General features: G+C 33.6%; 1 protein-coding gene across 1 annotated transcript in view; it reads left to right on the top strand.

The window, feature by feature from the left end:
* AGPS (alkylglycerone phosphate synthase) overlaps positions 1 to 23,109 on the top strand; it is a 132,235-nt gene that overhangs the window by 54,828 nt on the left and 54,298 nt on the right. The window contains exons 8-11 of the mRNA XM_043894854.1: positions 627 to 707; positions 10,022 to 10,147; positions 12,636 to 12,744; positions 21,342 to 21,469. Of these exons, the coding sequence (XP_043750789.1) occupies positions 627 to 707; positions 10,022 to 10,147; positions 12,636 to 12,744; positions 21,342 to 21,469 (444 nt within the window). The remainder of the gene's footprint in view (positions 1 to 626; positions 708 to 10,021; positions 10,148 to 12,635; positions 12,745 to 21,341; positions 21,470 to 23,109) is intronic.

The raw sequence follows: 23,109 nt of genomic DNA, 5'->3' as shown, positions 1-23,109 counted from the left end.
TACTCCTGCTTCTATAATCCTTTATTATAAAAAAAACTTTAATATTTATGATTTTATTGAAATTTTTAAGCGTCAAAGTTGAGAGAGTATTTCTAGTCTCTAAATAATTATTTACATTTTGTCATACTGACTTTATCTTTTTTCCTCTAATATTTTTAAAGGAAATCCTGATGGCATACTACTTTATACCAAATATTTCTGTGTATTTCTTTTTAAAAGGAGTTCTTCTCACTATGTTATCCCTTCTGACAAAATTAAAAGTAAATCCTTATGTCATTTAGTATCCAGTCCACATTCATTTTCCAGTTATCTCAAAACTGTCTTTATTTTATAGTTCATTGTATGAATAGGGATTCACGTTAGATTTTGGTGGTTTCTTTTAGTCTCATTTAATCTGAAACCTTCTTCCTCCTTTTATGAGTGTCCATGTTTTAAACCAGCTCCTGTGCATTATACTGCCTGTGTTACCAGCTCTGTGATGTGTAGGCAGGGACGAGTGGGGCTTTCTAGTGTGGATGCTGCTACTTCATTTCCATCTTGTCACTTGCTGCTTGGAGTTAGGAAGTTGTATTTCCTGAGAAAGTGTCTATTCATGGAGATGAGACTTCTTTCTTCTTTTGCAACAGAATCGTATCCTCTGGGTTGATGAAAACAATCTGACAGCTCATGTAGAGGCTGGCATAACAGGACAAGAATTGGAAAGACAGGTATGTTATTTAAGATTTTCAAAACCGCTATGTGTGCCCTCTGAAAAAAGTACCTTTCACAGTATGTTCACTGACTGAGATTTTTCCGTTTTTGTTGTGGGTCAGGTATTGAACTAGATGCTGTGAACTCCATAGTGAATAAGACACCCATCTCTTACCCTTGGAAAGCTTGTATTATATTATGACAGAAAATTCGGTAAATAGACAATATAACTCAATGAGAATTGCTAGAAGAAGGCTAAATATGGGATGTTAAGGCTCATCAAATGAGGTTCAAAGGGGAGGAGTTGAAGACGGTATCATAGAGAGCTTGGCATTTAAAATGAAACTTCAGGATAAATCAGAGTGAAAAGGAAATATGGGTGTGGGGAGAACAATCCAGTCGGAGGAAGCAGCACGTGTGGAAGCTTTATAGGCAGCTGTTGCTTGAGGGGATCTGCAGGTAGCTGAGTACGGCTGGGATCTAGGCTGTGTATATCGGAGAACACACATTTCTTGGTGTTTGTATTCTGGATGAGTATATGTATATAGTTGGGCTTCCCTTGTGGTTCAGCTGGTAGAGAATCTGCCTGCAATGCAGGAGACCTGGGTTTGATCCCTGGGTTGGGAAGATCCCCTGGAGAAGGGAAAGGCTACCCACTCCAGTATTCTGGCCTGGAGAATTCCATGGGCTATACAGTCCATGGGGTCTCAAAGAGTTGGACACGACTAAGCGACTTTCACTTTCTTTCATACATTTAGTAGTGGTAGAGGATGAAGCCAGGACAACATGAAGAGGTTAAATCATAAAGTTTGAACTTTACCTTTGTACTTAGATAGTTCTTTTATGCTACTGTGTGGAGGATGGATGGACACATAAAGGCAGATAAAGTGGCTGCTGCACTAATTTGGGCAAGGGCTGATAGCGACCTGAAATAAAGTAGTAAAAATGGAGCAAAATAGAGTAAGTTGGACATAGAATTTTCAGAAATTAATAAATTTGATCAGTTGGTTGGCATTCGCTGTTCATTGAAATTTTCAGTGAATAATTTTACTGAAAACTGCTTATCTCATGAATAAGTGAAACTCCTTATATACTTTTAGGATCCTAATGAATTTTAGGAAACTTGAGGTTCTCCTCCTGGATTCTAAGCAGATCATTATTAAAATGTATTGGTTCCTTCAGCCCTTTAAAATATGGCCAAGATAATTGTAACTCAGCTTTTGCAAACAGAATTAGAAAGTCCAGTTTGCTAATGATGAGCTGAATGTTTTGTTCAGTTTGGATTACAGAGACCCCCTCCTTCCTTTTAACAGAACATAGAGATGTGACATGCTTGTTGATCTTCTCTTTACTATCTTTTCCCTTATTTCATGGTAAAGAGTTGAAGGCAGTTGGCCTGTGTGTGTGTGTGCAGGCTCGGTCGTTCAGTCATGTTTGACTCTGCAACCCTATCGACTGTAGCCTGCCAGGCTCCTCTGTCCATGGGATTATCCCAGTAAGAATACTGGAGTGGGTTGTCCAGTGATCAGTTATGGATGAAAGGCTTTGAAAAAAATTATTAAACTTTTCTTTTTTTTAATGTAATGCACTAAGGTACAGAGAACTAGATAAAATTGAACATATTCATTGAGGCATTAAAGATCTTCAGTAAGTCAAGATTTTATAAATTCAAGGTAATTAGATTTGTTAATTATTATACTTTATAATTAACTTCATGGGTTAAATAATAGCATTTAATGAAAAACACTGTAAAAAGACCTGTTTAGTCTTCTGTTACTCTGAGAGGCATTGTCAACACAGCAGTTTTTTTTTTTTTTTATGACAAAGAATGGCCTTTCATGTCTGTAATTTTATATCCTTTATTTCAGCATTTGATGTAGTATTTTAACCTTTCCAAGATTTTTTTTAAAGGTTAGAATTAAAATTCAAGGAACATATTTCCTTGAAATTTAAATGACATTTTACTAGACTGGGAACTTTTAATATTTTACTTACTAGTTCATTTCCTTAAATGCCAACACAGAACATTTCTTTTTGCCTCTGGTAGACTTTAATATAGTTTCTATGGCTGTATTGATCCTAGTTCAGGTTCTTCATCACTTATGCTTCTGTATCCTTCAGTTTCTTCTTCAGCTGAGGTAACTGACTTAAAACTTGCTGCTTTTTCATTCTAAAGGTTTTTAAATGACACAAATATAGTAGTTGGGTAGCACAGATTTTCATCTTTTTAACTTGTAAATTACATTGATTTTAATATGTGTGAAATTTAAGGGAGGTCACTAAATGTCAGTTATGGGTTTTGGGAATTTGTTTCTACATTTATTAATTCTTTGGCTACTTAATTTTACTAGTTAGTAGTCTGGGGATATATGACTTACTATTTTCCCCACCTCTGGATGCATTTCTCTATGCCTCAATTTCTTTATCTATAAAATGGAAATAATGATTCCTGTTTCATAAAGTTTTTGTTGAGATGAAATAAGTTAATAATGTAAAGTGCTTAGAACTTTTATTTATTTCACTAATTTTTACTGGGTACTGTTTGCTTCATTCAATTCATTCAAGCATAGCTGATTTTAAATATTCCTTCTATATGCCAGACTCCAATATTTGTATCACCTCAGACTTTCTTGAATTCTAGACTTGTACATCCACTTGCTTAGTTGATATCTCCACTTGTATATGTAATAGACATTTTAAACTCAATATTTTAAAAATTGAATTTCAGTTTTCACTCCACAATTTGCTTATTCTGTAGCCTTCTCAATCCTAGTTGGTGATAGTTCAATTCTTTGGGCAGCTTGAGCTAAAATCTTGAGTCATTTTCTTTTGTTTTGTTTCATAATAGTTTCATTGAGATATAATTGTCATATAGTAAATTACAGTTATTTAAAATGTGCAACTTGATAAGGTTTGGTATATGACTACAAGTATGAAACCATTACTGCAGTCAAGATGTAGAACACATGCACCAACCAACCCCAAAAGTTTCCTCTTGATCTCTTTATATTTCTCCCCATCTCATCTTTACTATATCCCTGTCAATCTCTGATAAGCTTTTTGTCACTGTAAGTTTGTTTAAAAATCCTATAATTTTATTAAAATCAAAGCACATATCCTATTTTTTTATAGGGGTGGGGTGTAAAAACCTCAACAAAACTGCTTACATTTTTTAAAGTAAGAAATAAAGGCATACAGAATGGAAAGGAAGAAGTAAAATTGTCTTTATTCACAAAGGACATGATCTTGTATGTGGTAAATCTAATGGGAGCTAAAACTTTAAGAACTAGTTAGTAAATTTAGTAAGATTGCTAGATATAAAAGCTATACACACAAATCAATTTTATTTCTGTATACTAATAAAAAATCAGAAATTGGAAACTTTTAAAATACCACTTATATTGTAAAATATACATATAATACTTAAGGACAAATCTATTAAAAATATGAAATACTGGGACTTCTCTGGTGGTCCAGTGGTTAAAACTCCATGCTCCCAATACAGGGAGCTGGGATTCGATCCCTGGTCACAGAAGTAGATTCCACATGCTGCAATAAAAGACCTTGCATGATGCAACTAAGACCCAGAGCAGTCAAATAAATATATTAAAAATTTTTGAAAAGATATGAAATACCTGAACACTAAAAACTGCAAGACCCAGCTGAGAGAAATAAACAGACCTAAAATAAACCTAAAGCTATACCATGTTCGTGGGTCAGAAGATTTAGTATTATTATTGGTTCTCCCCAAACTGATGTATAGAATTGATGCAATCCCAATCAAAATCCCAGGAGACTTTTTTTTTTTTTTAAAGAAATTGATAAGGTGATTATAAATTCCATGTGAAAATACAAAGAACCTAGAACAGAAAATAGAGTGTTTTATATTAGGAGTGAATTTTGGATTTTATCAAAGGCTTTTTTTATGTCTTGAGGTGGAAGATGAGGTGATTTGAGGCCTTTCTATTTTTAAATATGATTTTTAAAATTTATTGTATTTATTTATTTTTGACTGTGCTGGGTCTTTGTTGCTTTGCATGAGCTTTCTGTAGTTAACGGCAGGCAGGGGTTACTGTTTGTTGGGGTGTGCCTGCTTCTTTTTGTAGTGACTTTTCTTGTTGCGGAGCAAAGGCTCCATGTGTGTGGACTTCAGTAGTTTCAGTGCACAGGCTCAGTAGTTGCAGCTCGCAGGCCCTAGAGCCTAGCGAACTTAAGTAGTTGCAGCATGTGGGTTTTGTAGTTGTGACTCAGTTCTGGACCATGGGCTCAGTAGTTGTGGCTCTTGGGCTTAATTGCCTCACGGCATATAGAATCTTCCCAGACCAGAGATGGAACCTATGTTCCCTGCATTGGCAGGCAGCTTCTTATCCCCTGGGCCACCAGAGAAGTCTGAGGCCTTTCTTCTTTTTTTTTTTTTTGGCCTTTCTTTTTAATATAGGTTTTCAGTACTATAAATTTCTCCCAACTACTGCTTTAGTGGCATTCCACAAATTTTGATGTCTTCTCGTTTTCATTCATTTCAAAATATTTTCTACTTCCCTTTTGATTTTTTCCTTGACCCATTGGTACTTACGTGTTGTTGTTTAGTTTCCAATTATTGGGGGATTTTTTCAAACATCTTTCTGTTACTCATTTCTCTGTTAATTCTCTTGTGTTCAGAAAACATTCTTTATATGACTTAAAGCATATCAAATTAATTGATACTTGTTTTATGGTCTACAACATGGTCTACCTTGTAAATGTTCCATGGACACTTGAAAAGAATTTGTCTTCTGCTGTTGGTTGGAGTAGTCTGTAAATTCTATTAAGTCAAATTGATTTATAGTGTTGTTTAGGTCTTCTGTATTAAAAGTTTTTTCTTTTGTCTACTTGTTATATCAGTTATTGACAGAGGAAATTAAAACTTCCAGTTATTATTGTAGATCTATTTTTTCTTGCAGTTCTGTCAGTTTCACTTCATATATTTTAAAGCTTTGTTATTGGGAGAATAAATGCTTGGGATTGTTATAGCTTCTTGACTAGTGAACAGTTTTGTTGTTATGAAATTACTTTCCTTCTTTCTGATGGTATTTTTTGCTCTGAAGTCTACTTTATCTGATGTTAAAACAGCTATTCCAGTTTTCACTGTTGTTGGCATGGTATATATTTTTCCTTTTTCCATTTTTAAACTTTCTACTCATTTATGTTTTTATATTTAAAGTGCTTTTCTTGTAAATAGCAAGCAATTGGGTTTTTCCTTTTTATCTAACCTGACAGTCTCTTTTAATTGCAGTGGTTAGACTATTTACTGTCATTGTGGTTTATTGATATGGTTCAGTTTAAGTCTGTCATCTTGCCATTTGTTTTTTATCTTACCTACCTGTTTTTTCTCCTTTTCCACTTTTTACAGCCTTTTTTTGGATTGAATCTTGTTTAATGATACCATTTTATCTTTTTTGTTATTTTTAAGGATTGTTTCAGGTTTTATAGTATATATCTTTAACTTGAAACAGTCTACTTTAAGGTGTGATATAATACTTAGAGTTTAGCATAAAAACCATAGAATATTATGTTTCTTATCTCTATGCTATTGTCACGTGTTCTGCTTTTATAATTTTTACTGAAATAGTGAGTCATCATCTAGAGATGTTTAAACAATAAGAAAGCATCTTTTATATTTACCCGTCTAGTTACCCTTTGTTGTTTTGTTTTTTGTCGCTTAGTCATGTCCAACCCTTGCAACCCCATGGACTGTAGCCTCTCAGGCTGCTCTGTCCGTGGGTTTTCCCAGTCAACTCATTGGAGTTGCCATTTCCTTTTCCAGGGGATCTTCTCAATCCAGGTATCGAACCCACATCTCCTTCATTGGCAGGCGGGTTCTTTACCACTGAGCCACCAGGGAAGTCCCTAGTTACCCTTTGATGCCTTTAATTCAATCTGGTGATACTTTCTGCTTGAAAAACTTGTTTTAAATATTTATATCTTTAGTGTGGGTCAGCTGTTTATGACTTTTTCTGCTTTTGTCTGAAAATATCTGTCATGTTTTTTTAGAGCAGCTTTAGGTTTAAAACAAAATTGAGAGGGAGGTACAGAAATTTCCTATATGCCTGTGTCCCCATGCATGCCTAGCCTCCCCCAATATCAACATCACTCACAAGATTGGTAGATTTCTTTTTTTTGAATTCTCAGAATTTATTCATGTTGTAACTGGAAGTTTGTACCTTTTGACCAACATCGTCACATTTCCCCCACCCTGTCATCCCATGATAACCACCAGTCTATGCTCTGTTTCTTTGAGTTCAGCTTTTTTAGATTCCACATATAAATGATACAGTGACACCCTACATTGGAACATCATAATTACAGAAAGTCCTTAGTTTATGTTAGGGTGCTCACACGGTGCTGTCCATTTGTGGGTTGGACAAATGTTTAAATAATTGTTGAGTACCCATCATTATAATATCACTCAGTATCTTCACTGCCCTGCGTTCTCTGTACTCTTCCTATTTATTTTCCACCTCCAACCCCTCACCTCTGGCAACCACTGATCTATTTTTTTTTTTTTTAATATTTATTTACTTAATTCTTTGGCTGTGCCAGGACTTAGTTGTAGCATGTGGGATCTTCAGTATTCATTTGTTACAGCCGTGTGGCTTCTTTAGCTGTGGCATGTGAACTCTTGGATGCAGCATGTGGGATCTAGTTCCCTGACCAGGAATCGAACCCAATCCCCCCTGTGTTGGGAGCCCAGAGTCTTAGCCACTGGACCACCAGGGAAGTTGTCCACTAATTTTCTTGTTTCCATAGTTTTGCCTTTTCCAGAATGTCATACAGTTGGAATCATAGAATGTGTGGCCTTTTCATATTGGCTTCTTTCACTTAGTATCATATGTTTAAGTTTCCTCCATGTCTTTTTATGGTTTGATAGCTTTTTTCTTCTCAGCACTAAATAATATTCAGTTATTTGAATGTTCCATAGTTTATCCATTAAGCTACTGAAAGATATCTTGATTGCTTCCAGGTTTTGGCACTTACGAATAAAGCTGCTTTAAACATTTGTGTGCAGGTTTTTATGAGGACTTAAGTTTTCAACTCCTTTGACTGAATAGAGGGAGTAGGATTGCTAGAGTGTATTTAGTTTTGTAAGAAAGTGTCAGTCTTCCAAAGTAGCTGTGCCATTTTGCATTCCCACCAGCACTGAGAGTTTCTGCTGCCACATATCCTCTCCAGCATTTGATATTGTCAGTATTCTGGTTTGGAGCCATTCATTTGGAGGTGTAGTGGTATTTTGTTGTTTTAATTGGTATTTATGACCAACTTAGCATATTAAAAAGCAGAGACATTACTTTGCCAACAAAGGTCCGTCTAGTCAAGGCTATGGTTTTTCCAGTGGTCATGTATGGATGTGAGAGTTGGACTGTGAAGAAAGCTGAGCACCGAAAAATTGATGCTTTTGAACTGTGGTGTTGGAGACTCTTGAGAGTCCCTTGGACTGCAAGGAGATCCAACCAGTCCATCCTGAAGGAGATAAGTCCTGGGTGTTCATTGCAAGGTCTGATGCTGAAGCTGAAACTCCAATACTTTGGCCATCTCATGTGAAGAGTTGACTCACTGGAAAGGACCCTGATGCTGGGAGGGATTGGGGGCAGCAGGAGAAGGGGACGATAGAGGAGGAGATGGCTGGAGGGCATCACCAACTCGATGGACATGGGTTTGAGTAAACTTCGGGAGTTTGTGATGGACAGGGAGGCCTGGCATGCTCCGATTCATGGGGTCGCAAAGAGTCGGACACGACTGAGCGACTGAACTGAACTGATGACATATGATGTGGAACATCTTTTCATATGATTATTTGCTATTTTCAGTGAAATGTCTATTCAGATCTTTGGTCTATTGTTTAATTGGATTTTTTCTTGTTTAGTTTCAAGAGTTCTATGTGTGTGTATGTGTGTGTGTGTATTTGTTACCTTCAGAAAAGTTGAAAGACAGTAGTCTTTTGAGAGTAAATAATATGGAGTAGGAAATAGTATCCCACTCCAGTGTTCTTGCATAAAAAATTCCATGGGTAGAGGAGACTGGCAGGCTACAGTCTGTGGGGTCACAAAGAGTCAAGACGTGACTGAGCACAGCATAGTATGAATATAGATTGTTGGGATATGAGTAAAGATTGTTGGGGAGTTAGGGAAGTATATTGGTTTGATAATCTTGATTTTAATGTTCAGTTTTGTATTTAAGCTACTCATTTATGAGTGATTATTTACCTCTTAAAATTAAATAAACATATTGAATGTTTAGTGAAAAATTCTATTATGTAATAATGTGTTTTTCAATCTTGTTTTCTAGCAACAAAATAAGACATGATAAATAATTTGCATTGCATATCTGCAGAAGCTAACAAATTCTATTTAGCCTACTCGACTTTCAAATTTTGGATTGCAACTTGCATACGATACTTAAATACACACATACATATTATAAACACAACTGACATATTCTACATCTCTGCATGGCTTACTTGAAAAATAGAAACAGTTGCTTAATTGGATGACTATCAAAATGGTCAACACAGATTGATGGGCTTGAGTGCAGTAGACAGTGGGTATGCAGATGGTGGTGTCTGTACCATTTGACATGAGCTGGCTGAGCCTTTAAAATGATTTTAGTGGAATGGCTTTGGTGGTGTTGCAGTAAAGGGCATCCATTCAACCTCAGGTGCTGTGCAGATGGCAGAGCTAAGCTAATACAGAAAAATGAGAAACAAGTGACTATTTAATGTACAGGAATGCATGATCTGCATCACAAATAAATGACGGTATTACATGCAGGAAACCTAGCCAGATGGCTGTACATTAAAACACATGACTCCTTGAGAGATTTAAGTACAGGCAATTTGCTCAGATTTGCTGCAGGCCTGCTGCAGATTATATTAGGATAGGGAAAATAAGAGATTAAGTGCTTTATTTATTGAAAGTGTTCAGGTGAAGTTGGCACTTATTTAAGTATAATCTGATTTCTATAAGTATTTAAATTGTCTCTTTGTTGGAATAAATACTAAGAAAGGTAGTTGTCTTTTAAATGAAAGAATGTAAGGAGTATGATTGCCTGGTGAGCCTATGGAAAATACAGCTGCCTCTTGGTTCATTGTTTTCAGTTTTGTGAAGTTTTCCACTAGGCAAAAGCTAAAAATATTTTTGGACAAGTATGATGAAAGTATTTCTTTATCTATTTAGGTTGTAATGAGTCCAGATAGAAAAGACATATGGAAATTCTAATGTGGAAAGAGTTAATGTGTTGAGTGCTGTGTGAAATGGGGCCATTTTCACTGGTAAAATATTACATTTTTGTTTTTCAGCTTAAAGAAAGTGGTTATTGTACAGGTCATGAACCAGATTCCCTGGAATTCAGCACTGTGGGAGGATGGGTATCTACTCGAGCATCAGGCATGAAGAAGAATATCTATGGCAATATTGAGGACTTGGTAAATTTTTTCTAGTTACTATATAATAATTGATTGGTCAATAGAGATTATTATTAAAGGTTGTTAAGCCATTAAAATTTGAGTTGAAGAGTCCCCTCAAAAGTGTACCCCATTTGATTATAATAACATTGGCTGTGCATTATAATCCAAACAGTTAAAAGACACAGCTGTGGTCATTGAAGAATTCTTCTTTTTGAGTGAATGATATCTAAGTTTTGTAGATGTTTTATCTGACTTATAAATACATATGAATTTTATTTTGTAAGACTTGGAGCCTTAGTCTTCAACTCTATCAAGATTTTAGTCTATTTAGTTAGGTGGTCTGTCATTACTATTCTTTGGCCTTATGAGGTATTATATTTATTTTTCTGAAAAAAAGTTTCTGTGTAGAATTAAAGAGCCCAATTGAAAATGTTCTAGCTAGTGTAATGTTTTATGTACACATCACTTTGTTTTCACTGACCTGGTGTCATTGCTCTTGAGAGTTAGTGTGATAGGCATCCTGGCTAGGAATTCAGTATCATTTGTTCCATTTGTAGTTTTTACAGTGATTAATTGTGTGACCTTGTGCAAATTGTTTCATCTTTCTAAACATTAATTTCCTACAGTATAAAATAGAATGATGTTATTTGTTGTGTAGAATTGCTATGAGGAATAAAGGACATAAAATGAAAACTCTTAGTGGAATCCCTGGTATGTAATAGGTACTTCATGCATGTTCCCTTTATCATCAATATTTTGATAACAATTTGAAAGATAGTTTTTGAGACTATTAATGTGGTATTCCTAACATTATTCTTAGAGCTGTTTAACTTTGTTTTTCAACTCTAGCATTACAATATTTTCATTGTGTCTTTGTTGATAGAAATATCGAATTATTGATAAAATATATTGGTTCTTTGTAGTTAACACCCAACAATTTAAGACTTTGTCTATATAATGAACACTTTAAAAATATTTACATTATCTTTTTTTAATTGAAGATATTTTAGAAATCACATTTTTCATTTTGCAGTTAAGATAACAAATTCAGTTTCAGAGGAGAGAATTTGATCCTTTTGCTATTGAATTATTAAAAGTGTTATCAAAGTTAAGCATATTTGATAGACTGCTACCTTTAGTACTGCTAAAGCATGCAATTTATTTTAATCCTTTTTACAGTTACTTAAGGGCCACAAATTATAAGTACACATCTTAATATATTTATTTGCATGTTTATATCTAGTTTTAATTATAAAAAAGCATCATACTGTGTTTAATCTGCTCTTTAAACTATATTATCAATACATTACCATGTATATGAACATAGATTTGCACCACTAGTTTTAAATACTGCATATAATTCTCTTTCATTGATAATTTGTGATTTAGTAAAGTAATTCCCTATAAAAGAATATTTAAGTTACTTTTTATTTAAAAATTATGGAAATAAATAAAGGGAAACATATCCTTTGTAGTAATTTCTTTAGCATACATCTTTGATCATTTTCTTTGGGTAAGCTCCTAGAGTTTGAATTGTTGGATCAAGCATGTTTTTATGTCTTTGGACCCTTATAACCAAGTTGCTCTTTAGAAATCTTGTGCCATTTGACATTCTTACTAGCACTATGAGAATGTTTATTTTACTAGACCTTTTATTTATGTTTTTGTCATATAATTTTATATTTCTTTGTTAGTAAAAGTAAACTTTTAAAATGTCCTATTGGCAATTTTTCTTTTTATTTTGTAAATTGTTTATTTACATCCTTTGTTCATTTCCTTCAACAATATATACTTTATTTTTATTTATCCATCAAAAAGCCATCCTAAGAATGTGTTGGGTTTTACCTAACCATTTCTGAGTGAGATCTAAGGAACATTTTTTGATTGACCCTCTCCTGACAATGATTTTCTCACATGTGTGAGACATGTCTCTCTCTCCTCCTCTTTTTAACTCAATCACCACATCTCCCTCTTCATCCCAATTTTGATATGATCAAAATTAATACTTCATTCTTTTCTACTGAGTGGGTAAAGTAGATAAGTTGAAGGTGGGAATAAGACAAGAATAAATCTTTTCTTAGAATTCTAAGCATCTAAATAGTGCTTGACATGCATAATGGTGCTTCATAAATGTTAAATGAGTGAAAGAATGAACCCATTAAAATATGATCATTGCATATTTTTCCTGTCCTTTAGTTCTTTACCACATGGACAACCCTAGAGTAACTTTGGTTTAAAGAAATTGTTTTTCAATTTTTAAGACTGAATGTTCCTAGACCAATAACAATCTTAGAATATTTTTTTCCCTCTTTTAAACTTATGTAAAATTTATTTTTAGTCTAATAATTACTAAAAGATATTAGAATTCTGAAGGGAATCACCATTTGTCACTTAAACCAATATTTTAAAAATAGTGTTTTATATAAATATATAGGGTGTGTGTACCCACACAAACAACATTCACTGACAGATATCTAGAATTTACATCATGCATTGTATTAAACAGGTGGTTCATATAAAAATGGTAACACCTAGAGGTATAATAGAAAAAAGCTGTCAAGGACCTCGAATGTCAACAGGCCCTGATATCCATCACTTCATCATGGGATCTGAAGGTAAATATAACTGCAAATTTATTATGAAAAAATACAGGTTAGTGATTCAACTTTGTAAAAATTTGTGATATTGTGATATCAGATTTTTGAAAGAAAGACATGTTTTGTGTATTTAAAGAATGGTGTTTTTTCAAGTTTTATTACTTTAATTTAGTACTTCATAAATTTTTATTATGAGAACATCTTATTAAACTTTCTCCTGCATTTTGCTTTTTTATGGTTTTAGAGCCAGCTTAGTCCTTTTGGTGTTATTTTATTTTTAGTTTAGAGATTTGAATCAATTTTAGCAGGAGTAGTTGTTAGGGTTTAAAATGGTTTGCTTTAATATTTTATGGTGTGATATTTTGTAATCTCCGAATTATCAAGAGGAAAGGGTTAATAAAGTATTATCTTATTGTCTTTTGTCTTTCTATAATTTTATCTTTTGTTATTTGCTACTTGGTGTTTTAAGAAGTGAAATTTAAAATTCTCATCTTTTCAAACTTCTTGGTCTTTTATTTTTTTCGCTTAAGTCATGTCCTTTGCTTGGTTACTTAATACTGGGTAGGTTAGAATATAGTTTTTCACTTTATGCAAAACATTTAATTTCTGTATCTATCAGAAAAAGGACCAAAAACTAGCCTGCCTTCTGGTTTGCAAACTGTTACGTAGACACTGTGAATTTTATGGATAAGGTGAAGGTAGGCATATTTTTCAGTTCTTAGGATGGTAGAGAGGGATAGTTATCCTTTAAATTTAGAGAAATAAAGTGTTTCTACATTACCAGAGGAACTCATTAGTAAAGTCAGAAGGTAGTACAAGTTGTTAAAAAGATAAAAGATTTTCAAAACATATAGCTATATTCATGGATAAAAGAGCACTTATAATAAGCTAGGATTTTAGGGCATAATTCTAACTTTTGATGGTAGCATCAAGGAAAAAATTACAAATTATGTGTCTTAGTAATGTACTGAAAGTCATCTATTAAGTTATGATGACCAGTGGTAATAGCCTAGATATTTTTCATGATAATTAGTGACAAACCTTTGTCAAGGTATTTCACCGATTTACTCTCTTTTTGACGAGAAAAACAAAATGTTAAGTTCCTTTAAAATAATAGAGTTCTCTAAAAAGTATAATTTTGGAACTTCTCATATTATCATCTAAGAGTTAACTGAAAAAAATATAATTTTCTCTCATTAAATCTCAAATTGAATAATAGGTATTAAAACTGATAATCATTAGTTTTACTGTTGGTATATAGATAGTTGGAGTCAACCCTATAAATTATCTTTTCAAGTAACCACATCAGACATTTTTTTCTCCCATTAGTTAGCATTTTAAAAATTCTGATTGCTAGGTACTGTGCTGGAACACTCAAGGGCACAGGTAATAATTGACAATTATTAACAGAATAAGATAAATTTTATGATAGACATAAACAGAAGAGATACACAGACAAAGGTCATGTAGATGCATGCTTAGGCAGATTTCCTTAGGGGGGGTCTTGCCTAAAATGGTCCTTCAAGGGCGATAAGGAGAAAATAATTCTAGACAGAGTTGCAGGAATATAGGCAGGGAAGGAGTTGCCCTGCAGAGATAACTGGTGTGAGCAGACTTACAAGTGAGCAAGTGCTCTGTCTGCCTTGTGAGGTGCCAGCTTTTCAGTAGGACTGGAAGATTTCATTGTAGGCTGGAGGAGACTGTAGGTTGGGGTGGAGTGGTAAGGATTACAGGGTGGCTGAAGAGATAATCTGGTCTTTTATCCCTTTTAAAATAGTTTGAACTTTATCCAAAAAGCTGGGTTGCCTCGTACCTCAATAGTAAATTATTGTGTGAATTTAAGGAAAGCAAACTTCTTATAATAAACTGTATATCTTTGCTTACTTTTTAAAAAACATATGTACTAGGGTACATTACTGTATTTAAATGAGATTTTATTATAAAGATCCATGCAGAATGCCATACTGATTTAAGAGCATGAACCATGAAATCTTTCAGACTTGGATTTTAGTCCTGGTTTCACCACTTATATTTCTGTGACTGTGTAAATTAGGTGGTTCTCTATGCCCAATGTCCTCAGCTGTAAAATGGGGATAATAAAAGTATCATAAGTATTCATAAGCCTTTTGGGAGGGTCAGATGAGATTATGCCACACAGTTTATAAGCAGATAGTAAGTACTCAGAAAACGTTAAATTTATTACTATTGTGACTGTTTATTATTTTTGCATCAGTGATCTTTGTAAGTATATTTGTGGTCCCTGGTTGCCATTTCTGTATAAATGTGAATATAGAGTCATCTTACTATAGGCCAGGAAACAGCTTGATTGAGAAGGTAAACTTGTGTGAAATCATACTCTTTAATAGTAATACTGTTTTTTCTGCTATTTTGAACTATCTAATAACCTCCTGCCTTAAATTTGAATCATACACTTTTCCTTGAGCTTTAGAAAGTATTTTCTTTTGCTGTAGTTAAATCATTTGATGACAGCCTTGAAAGCATTATGTTTGTGTTAGTGGCTCAGTTGTATCCTGACTCTTTCCGACCTCATGGACTGTGACCCGCCAGGCTCCTCTGTCCATGGAATTCTCCAAGCAGGAATTCTGGAGTGGGTTGTCATTCCCTTCTCCAGATCTTCCCAACCCAGGGATCAAACCTGGTCTCCTACATTGTAGGCAGATTCTTTACAGTCTGAGCCATGAAGGAAGTCATTTGATGACAACCTTGAAAGCATTACTATTATAAAAAACCTATTTCCCCCTATCCTACTAAGTTCCACATGTGAATAACCAAGTTAAGTTTAATGTTTTTGTCTTGTTTGTGTTATGAATTTTTCATAATGATTTTTTGGATAAGCAACTTCCTCCCACTTTATATATTATATAATTGATCAATATAATTAAAAATATAATAAAGCATTTGAAACGTTTTTCATTCTTTCCCTATATATGGAATTTACTAGTAATTTATAATGACTTGCTCTTTTATTTGAAAAATGGCTTAAAAGCACATTTTTTTATTTTTTAACTCATTGCCCACCCTTGTTTTAGTCTTTGCTCTAAAATGAAATGGATGAAATGCCTACTGTCGGTCCTTCTGTGTCACTTTACTTCATCTTTTGGTTAAATAAAGCTCATCTTTTAAATTTCCTCAGGAAAGACATATTTGTATATCCCATGAGTTCTGGAATGTTCTAAACTGTTTTCTATGGCCTTGATACTTGCATGACAGCTTCATTGACTTTCATGTGTCACATATTGTTTCCTTGTTTAAATACTGTACCACTGTTGCTTTGGTTTTCTGTGCTGTTTTGAGGAGTCTGATGCCAATTTTCTTGCCTTTTTGCCTGGAGGCACTGAGAATGGTGTTTTTTTTTTTTTTTTTCCCATTAAAGTTTATTTTACTTTTCCTCTGGTATCCAGGGACCCTTTCTGTGTGTATATGCTGGTCTTTTATTTCTGTAAAGGTTTTTTGGGGATTCTAGTGTTGAGTAGTAGGATTTTGGAGCACATTTCCCCCTTCCCTGCACTGTTTTGATTTTTCTTTTGCAGGGATACCAATTGTATGTTTGTCTGACTTTCTTTGCTTGTTTGCCATTTCAGCCATGATTTCTCAAACTTTTTCCTTCAACTTCTTTCTTAATATCATTTTCATTCACTTGGTTATTTTCTTGCTTTTCTTCAGTGCCCCCTGTTAAGCTTTCATTTGAATCTATTGTTTCTCCTCCTTGTAGCCTAGTCTTCATTTTTGTTATTGTTCTGTTTCTTCCCTGAGTTGGGTCATCTTTTATTTCATTTCTTCTTGTTTTTTGTCCATTTACGTTTTTAGTGTTTATATTTCGAATTCAAGTGTTTTTTTCATATCCTCAAATGCTTATTTGACAATATTGAATGGAGTTTGAAAAGTTGTATTATGGTTTTCTCCAGGATCATTGTTTGTTCTGTCAGGGGAGCTTTTCATCAGTGGAAAAGCTTTTATTTGCATTTTCTGACCTTTTTAAAGTAGTTTTATTTGGATTTGGTTTGCTTTTTTTCTGTTCCTGTTTATTGCTTGGAAAGAGTTCCTAGTCTGAGAGTGTTCTGTTCTGTCACATACTCTCTTTTGTGCTGTTTGCTTCATGAATGGTGGTGTTTTTGGTGGCGGAAGCCATGACATATCTTGTGTTTTGTATTTCTTTCAGATCTTTAATTTTTCTCCTAATTTTAGTCTTTCCCTTCACTACCTTGTCTCCAAGGAGTACTACACTACTCTAAGTTGATGCTTCTTTGAAAATACTTCCCCTACTTCTCCAAGGGTATCATTTCTGGCTCCATCTTCAAACCCCTCCAGGGTTATGGAGAGACAGGGTTATGGATTAGATTACCAAGGTTTATATAGTATTTCGAGTTTATTGCTGCACTTTTTCTTTCTGGGGTTGATTTCGTGTCTGCCTCGTTTAAGTCCTCTGCTGCTTTCATTCTTTCTCAAGGAGTCTTAAAGAGTCTTTCTTAAGGAGTCTTTCTTGAGTCTTCTAACCCTCCTCCACGCCCACTCCTCACCCCTTACTTTCTACTTGTAGAAGCTGGAAGATTGTAAAACGTCTGTTGGAATTTTTACTTTTTATATCTACTTATGAATAATTTGAAGGTCATAGTATATTTTGTCTCCTTTTAATACTAAAGTGTGTGTCCTGTGTGGTTTTCTTTGTTTTCCCTATTGATTTTCATGTTGGGGGTGGGGAGGAGTAGATTCAGAATTGAATGACCAACATTCTTCTCAGTCCTGAAGTCATCTGAAGGTATATTTTCGAATTATGAAAGATTTTATTTACTTCAAGCAAATACTTGCATTTTTATTAGATAGTAGTTGAAGCTTTCAGTTTTCTTAAGAACATTATATTTGAAACTGTAAAACAGAAAATTCTTAAATTTATGGCAGCATATTTTTATTGAAAAAGAAAAGTGAATGACATCTATGATGTCACTTTTCTGTGGAGTTGTTTACGACTATATAAAGTGGGTATAAAATATTAGTATAATGTGCAAATAGTCAAGTGATAGGTAATCTTAAGTAGTTTTGTATCACTCCACTGACATAAAATTCCCAGAGCAAAAGAATCAATAAATAATAAACCTCAATAAAAATAATCAATAAGCCTAACAGAAATGAGCCTTTTGATGAAGTGAATTTAGATATAAACTCTTGTGATTGGATTAATTTGAATATAAATCTGTGTGGAAGAACTGCCCTGAGTCAGAGTACATTTGGGACTTGGATGGAGTTTCCTTTTAAAGTGGGGACCCCCTCAACCCCACCTCCTGCTGCAGAACTCATAGCTAGATAGTTGCAAAGATGTGCCTTGGTTATTTCATTAATCTTGCAACAGTGTAAAGTCTCATTTTACCAATTTTTACTTTTTAATATTACTTAGTGTTACAGTGGGTTTTACTGCTTTAGAGTACCTACTATACATACGAGGCAATACGGCTGTGCAGAAATTTAGGGCATGGTCACTCCTTACCTAATACCTTAGAATTTTGATGTAAAATTAGAATTTTAAAGAGAGTTTGCTAATGTTTTATATGTGTGTGTGTAAACTTTTTGAGCAAGTAATTACATGTACAAAGTTAAGATATGTACAGAATTCAAAAGGTACTAAATGATGTATAGGGAAAAATCAGCCTTCTATCCTTGTCTTTTAGGCATCTCCCTTGCCCAGAGTAAACACTTTTGCTATATATAAGCATGTATATATATGTTTTTAAAAGCACAAATGGGAGTTTACTACTCTTTGCTTTGTGCTGAATTTTGTAGAGCTCACTCCAAACCATCACATTTAGAAGCACTTCGTTCTTTTCATCCAGAGAAGGCACTGGCACCCCACTCCAGGACTCTTGCCTGGAAAATCCCATGGACGGAGGAGCCTGGTGGGCTGCAGTCCATGGGGTCGCTAAGAGTCAGACACAACTGAGCGACTCTACTTTCACTTTTCACTTTCATGCATTGGAGAAGGAAATGGCAACCCACTCCAGTGTTCTTGCCTGGAGAACCCCAGGGACGGGGGAGCCTGGTGGGCTGCCGTCTATGGGGTCGCACAGAGTCAGACACGACTGAAGCGACTTAGCAGCAGCAGCAGTCTTTTCATCAGCTACGTGATACACCATTCCTGGAATGTACTCTGTTCTATTTAAGCAGATCCTTATTGATTGGCTTTTAAATGGTTTGAATTTTTCCTTTGGATTATATTTAGATTATATCATATGCAGTAATTTATAGAAATATTTTCAAAGAGATTTATTTCTGAAATGTAAAGAAATACTTTGTAAAAAGTTGGGAGTTTCAACTTTAGTTTTAAATGGAGAAATTTACCTGTCTGAAATCAAGGCTTATACTGACCTTTTCCTTAATGAATTTTAACCTGGTCACTTTTGAGTTTGAGCAAGTATTGATTAAAGTTTTATGTAGTCTGTGGATAGGTTAGAATAAATAGAAAAGATGATTCATGTCTTTAGGAGCTTATGTCTGAAAAATTTCAGTTTATTTGTAGAAATAACTTTCAGCATGAGGTATTAATTTTAAGACTACCAAGAACTTCTAAAAGTTGGAAAGAGTAGAAAGAATTACAAATAAGCTTAGAGATGGTGTCAGAATAGTGGTAGAAAATTAGCAACTTTAAAAGTTAAAGTAATACTACTTGTCTTCGTAAGAAAGAATAGATGTAGTAGATAATTCTGTGTTGCTGGGTGAGGAGACAGCATAGCACTAATAATCTGCCTGTCAGCCTCTTGCCTCCATTCTGGCGTAGGTTTAGAAGTTCTTTTAGATTCTTTCTATGTTCTAAGGTATCTATTTAAAAGTAACCCTATTTGTAAAATGTATGGTTCCTTGTTTAAAAAGGTAACTGAAGTTTCCTTTGTTTTACTGAGATAGAATTTACATACTTTACCTGTTTAAATTTTACAAAATTTACCCATTTAAAATGTATCCCTTAGAAGGGATAGTTCCTAGGGTTAGTGTTTGAGATTTTTTTCTGCACTTGGGAGAGGTTCTTCCCACTGTTCCCCCTGGTTTTACTGAACAATAATTGACATATATCACTGTATAAGTTTAAAGTGTACAGCATGATGGTTTGATTTACATGTATTGTGAAATGATTACCACAGTAGGTTTAGTTAACATCCATCATCTCATGTAGATAAAATGAAAAGGAAAAAAAACTTGTCCTTGTGATAACTCTGAGGATGTACTTTCTTAACAACTTTCCTGTATATCATGCAGCAGTGCTAATTGTGGTTCTTTTGTTGTACTTTACATCCCTGATACTTATTTATCTTATAACTGGAACTTTGTACCTTTTGACCACTTCAATTCTTCCTTCCCCTGCCCTCGGTAACCACAAATCTGATGTCTTTTTCTATAAGTTTGCTGTATGTTTATTGATTATTTTTATTAGATTCCACATAAAAGTGAGATCATATCTATTTTTAATTCAGGTATTAAACAGGTCAATCTTGCAGAGCTGTTGTGATTTACAAATCAAAATAGGTTTGTATTTGCTGAGTAGGAAATAATTTGTATGTGTGACAAGCATAATGTGGTATAATATAGCTTATTTTTTGTGGATTCATAGTAGTTTTTAATCTTGTATTATGTATTGATATTTTAGGTATATTATAAATTTATTGTTTTTTGTGATATTTTTAACATTTCTAGTGTTATAATTAAGTTCTACAACTTCAGATTTCCCTTTTGTTCTTTGTTTCATGATTCTCAGAAAATTTACTTAATCTTATTAGGAATAATTTATATCATTTGTACATTAGAAAGCACTGATTTGAAAAGCTTGGCTTTTTTAACACATTATTTTTAACCATGGTTCTTCAAATATTTTAGCATAGATGTTTAAATCATATTAGTTACATTTAACTTGTTTTTTTCCTCTCTGATTTGTCCTCCACCCCTCTGTGTGATAAAGAAAAGGACATCTGTTTCATTAATGGTCCTCTTGTGCTAGCTATTTATGATAACTGATAACTCTTTTGTCTCTGAAATATTTGGGGTTTTTGTTTGTTTCTTCTTAGGACATCTGAATACTGTCTTAGTCTTTTCTTTCTATGAATTCTTAGGAAAAAAGGCAAAGTGATAGTCTAATTTCTTCTGTCATCTTAAATGACATAGAAAATGTCATCTTAAATTCTCATAGAAAATTAGGTTCTTTTTGCCCCAGTAAATTGTCGTAATAAAAATAGGCTCAAATATCAAAATATACCTTTGTTTGAATGCATATGAGCTATGCAAACCTGTTGGCTTCTAAGGTTTTTTTTAAAAATTTTAACAGGTTGTTATACTTTAAAAACTATTTAAAATTAACCTTCTTGGAGAAAGGTTACCTTAAAATGTTTTAAAATATTTATATATAACTAAGAAAAATGTATTCCAGAGTTAAGAAATTATAAAATTTGCTTAGTTGTTTTTCTAGGAAGACTTGAGTAGCCATTTTTCCCCACATAGAATAGATTAAATAGATTTAAATACAAGTAATAGAATAAATTATTAGAATAAATAGATAAAATAATTTTAAATATGATTTAGAAAATTGGCATGTGATATATTGGATATTCCCCCTTCTTTTTCAGGAACTCTTGGTGTGATAACAGAAGCTACAATAAAAATCAGACCAATCCCTGAATACCAAAAGTATGGCTCAGTAGCTTTCCCTAATTTTGAACAAGGAGTAGCCTGTTTAAGAGAAATTGCAAAACAGGTAAAAACAAAAACAAAACCCCACCCGTATACATTTATATTTTAAAAATTCTATTGCATAATTGATTTTGATATGTCACATATAATCTTCATATTTAGTTGTGTTATATTTGTGGTTTTTTACCCAGTTCTGTATGGAAAGGTAATGTTGTAAAATCATTCCTTTCAGTTCAGTTGCTATTTCTTTCAGTAATTATATACCTATTTCTTGATTTAAAGAATGCTATTTGATTTTAAGCCAAGGTAAGATATGTACCTGTGTTGATGGCTTCAAAGGATTCTGCCTTTTATTGAATGTTTTCTCAGGTTATTTTTGGGTAAGTTATTTTGTGATTAATTGAAGTAATGTTGCATTTTTCTTAAATTAAGATATTTATTGAAATTAAAATAAATGGCTGAATGTCAATGGCCCCAAAATATAGAAATTAAATATAAGTAATCAAACTTCATCGGTTCTTAGAATGTACTGCTACTAGGCCTTACTTGTTTATAATATTACCTAAGCTGTATCTTAAATTAAGTACCATAATATAGTAGAGTATATAGGAATATAACATATTTAGATATAACCTAAGAAGAATTCCCACTTTCTCCTTTTTTGAAAAAAGGAATATATTGTCAAGGGTTTTAAAAAGAGTAAGTGATGCCAAGTAATTTTATTTCTGTGTTTAGTTGTGTGTATCATTTTTGAAATTCTTGCATTTCTTTAGATATTTGGTTAATGGTTTGAGCTATAATGAAAAATTTTATTTCAACATTTCCCAGCAGGGAGAAGGTCCAGCCTCTTCTTGCTTTCTCTGAACCCATAGAATTTCTTTAATACTTCCCATCAGCTATACCCACTAGAATTTTGAGTGCAAGGGAGCTCTCTTATGTGAACCATATATATAGGTCAGCTTCCTGGTATCCAGAATAGGATGGAGGGAGGATCTGATGAGGTAAAGAAATGGTATCTGGCAAGTGCTCCATATTCATTATGTACTTCATAAGGTACTGGGCCTTACCTTCCTACCATCCCAAGAGAACCAAACCACTATTAATGTTTTAAAGAAATAAGTTATGGTGAAGTCTTCACTTAGAAGTATGTTTGTTTTCTGTAAAATTTAAAATATACATATATGCCCAGAAAAAAAAAAAAAAAGAAATAAGTTAAAAAAATGTTATATTTCCCTATATATTTACCATTGCCAGTGTTCTTTTTCCATTCACTCAATCTTGCCTTCTGAGACAGTCATTCTTAGAGTTTCCCACTTTAAAAAGTCCAACTGTATGATCACCTAATCTAACAGTTGACAAGGGTAATTTTTATGATCCCAGGTATCTTCAGTTGCTTGTCATTGGATTGCTTCTTCTCTCATTGATTTAGCCATAGGCCCCTTAATCTTGGTTGTCTTACCCTTAGGTGAAGGGAGAGTTTTAAAAGAAGTATGTATAGTCCTGGAGTGAACATTGTTGAACTTGTAGCAGGTTACTTTGGTGGTGTTAACACAGAGGTGAATGTTGTTGAAATGCTTACATAAGAGCTCCTAATTGATTCAGACTTCAAGGGTATTATGTTATGGTTAGAGAGCTAAAATATATAAGTATTATGCTATGTTTACTAAAATAATGAGACGGCAATAATATTTATTATAAGTGGAA

Source organism: Cervus elaphus, chromosome 33, assembly GCF_910594005.1.
Source record: "Cervus elaphus chromosome 33, mCerEla1.1, whole genome shotgun sequence".
NCBI lineage: Eukaryota > Metazoa > Chordata > Mammalia > Artiodactyla > Cervidae > Cervus > Cervus elaphus.
Note: the sequence above shows the minus strand (reverse complement) of the source record. Positions and strands in the feature narration are given on the sequence as shown.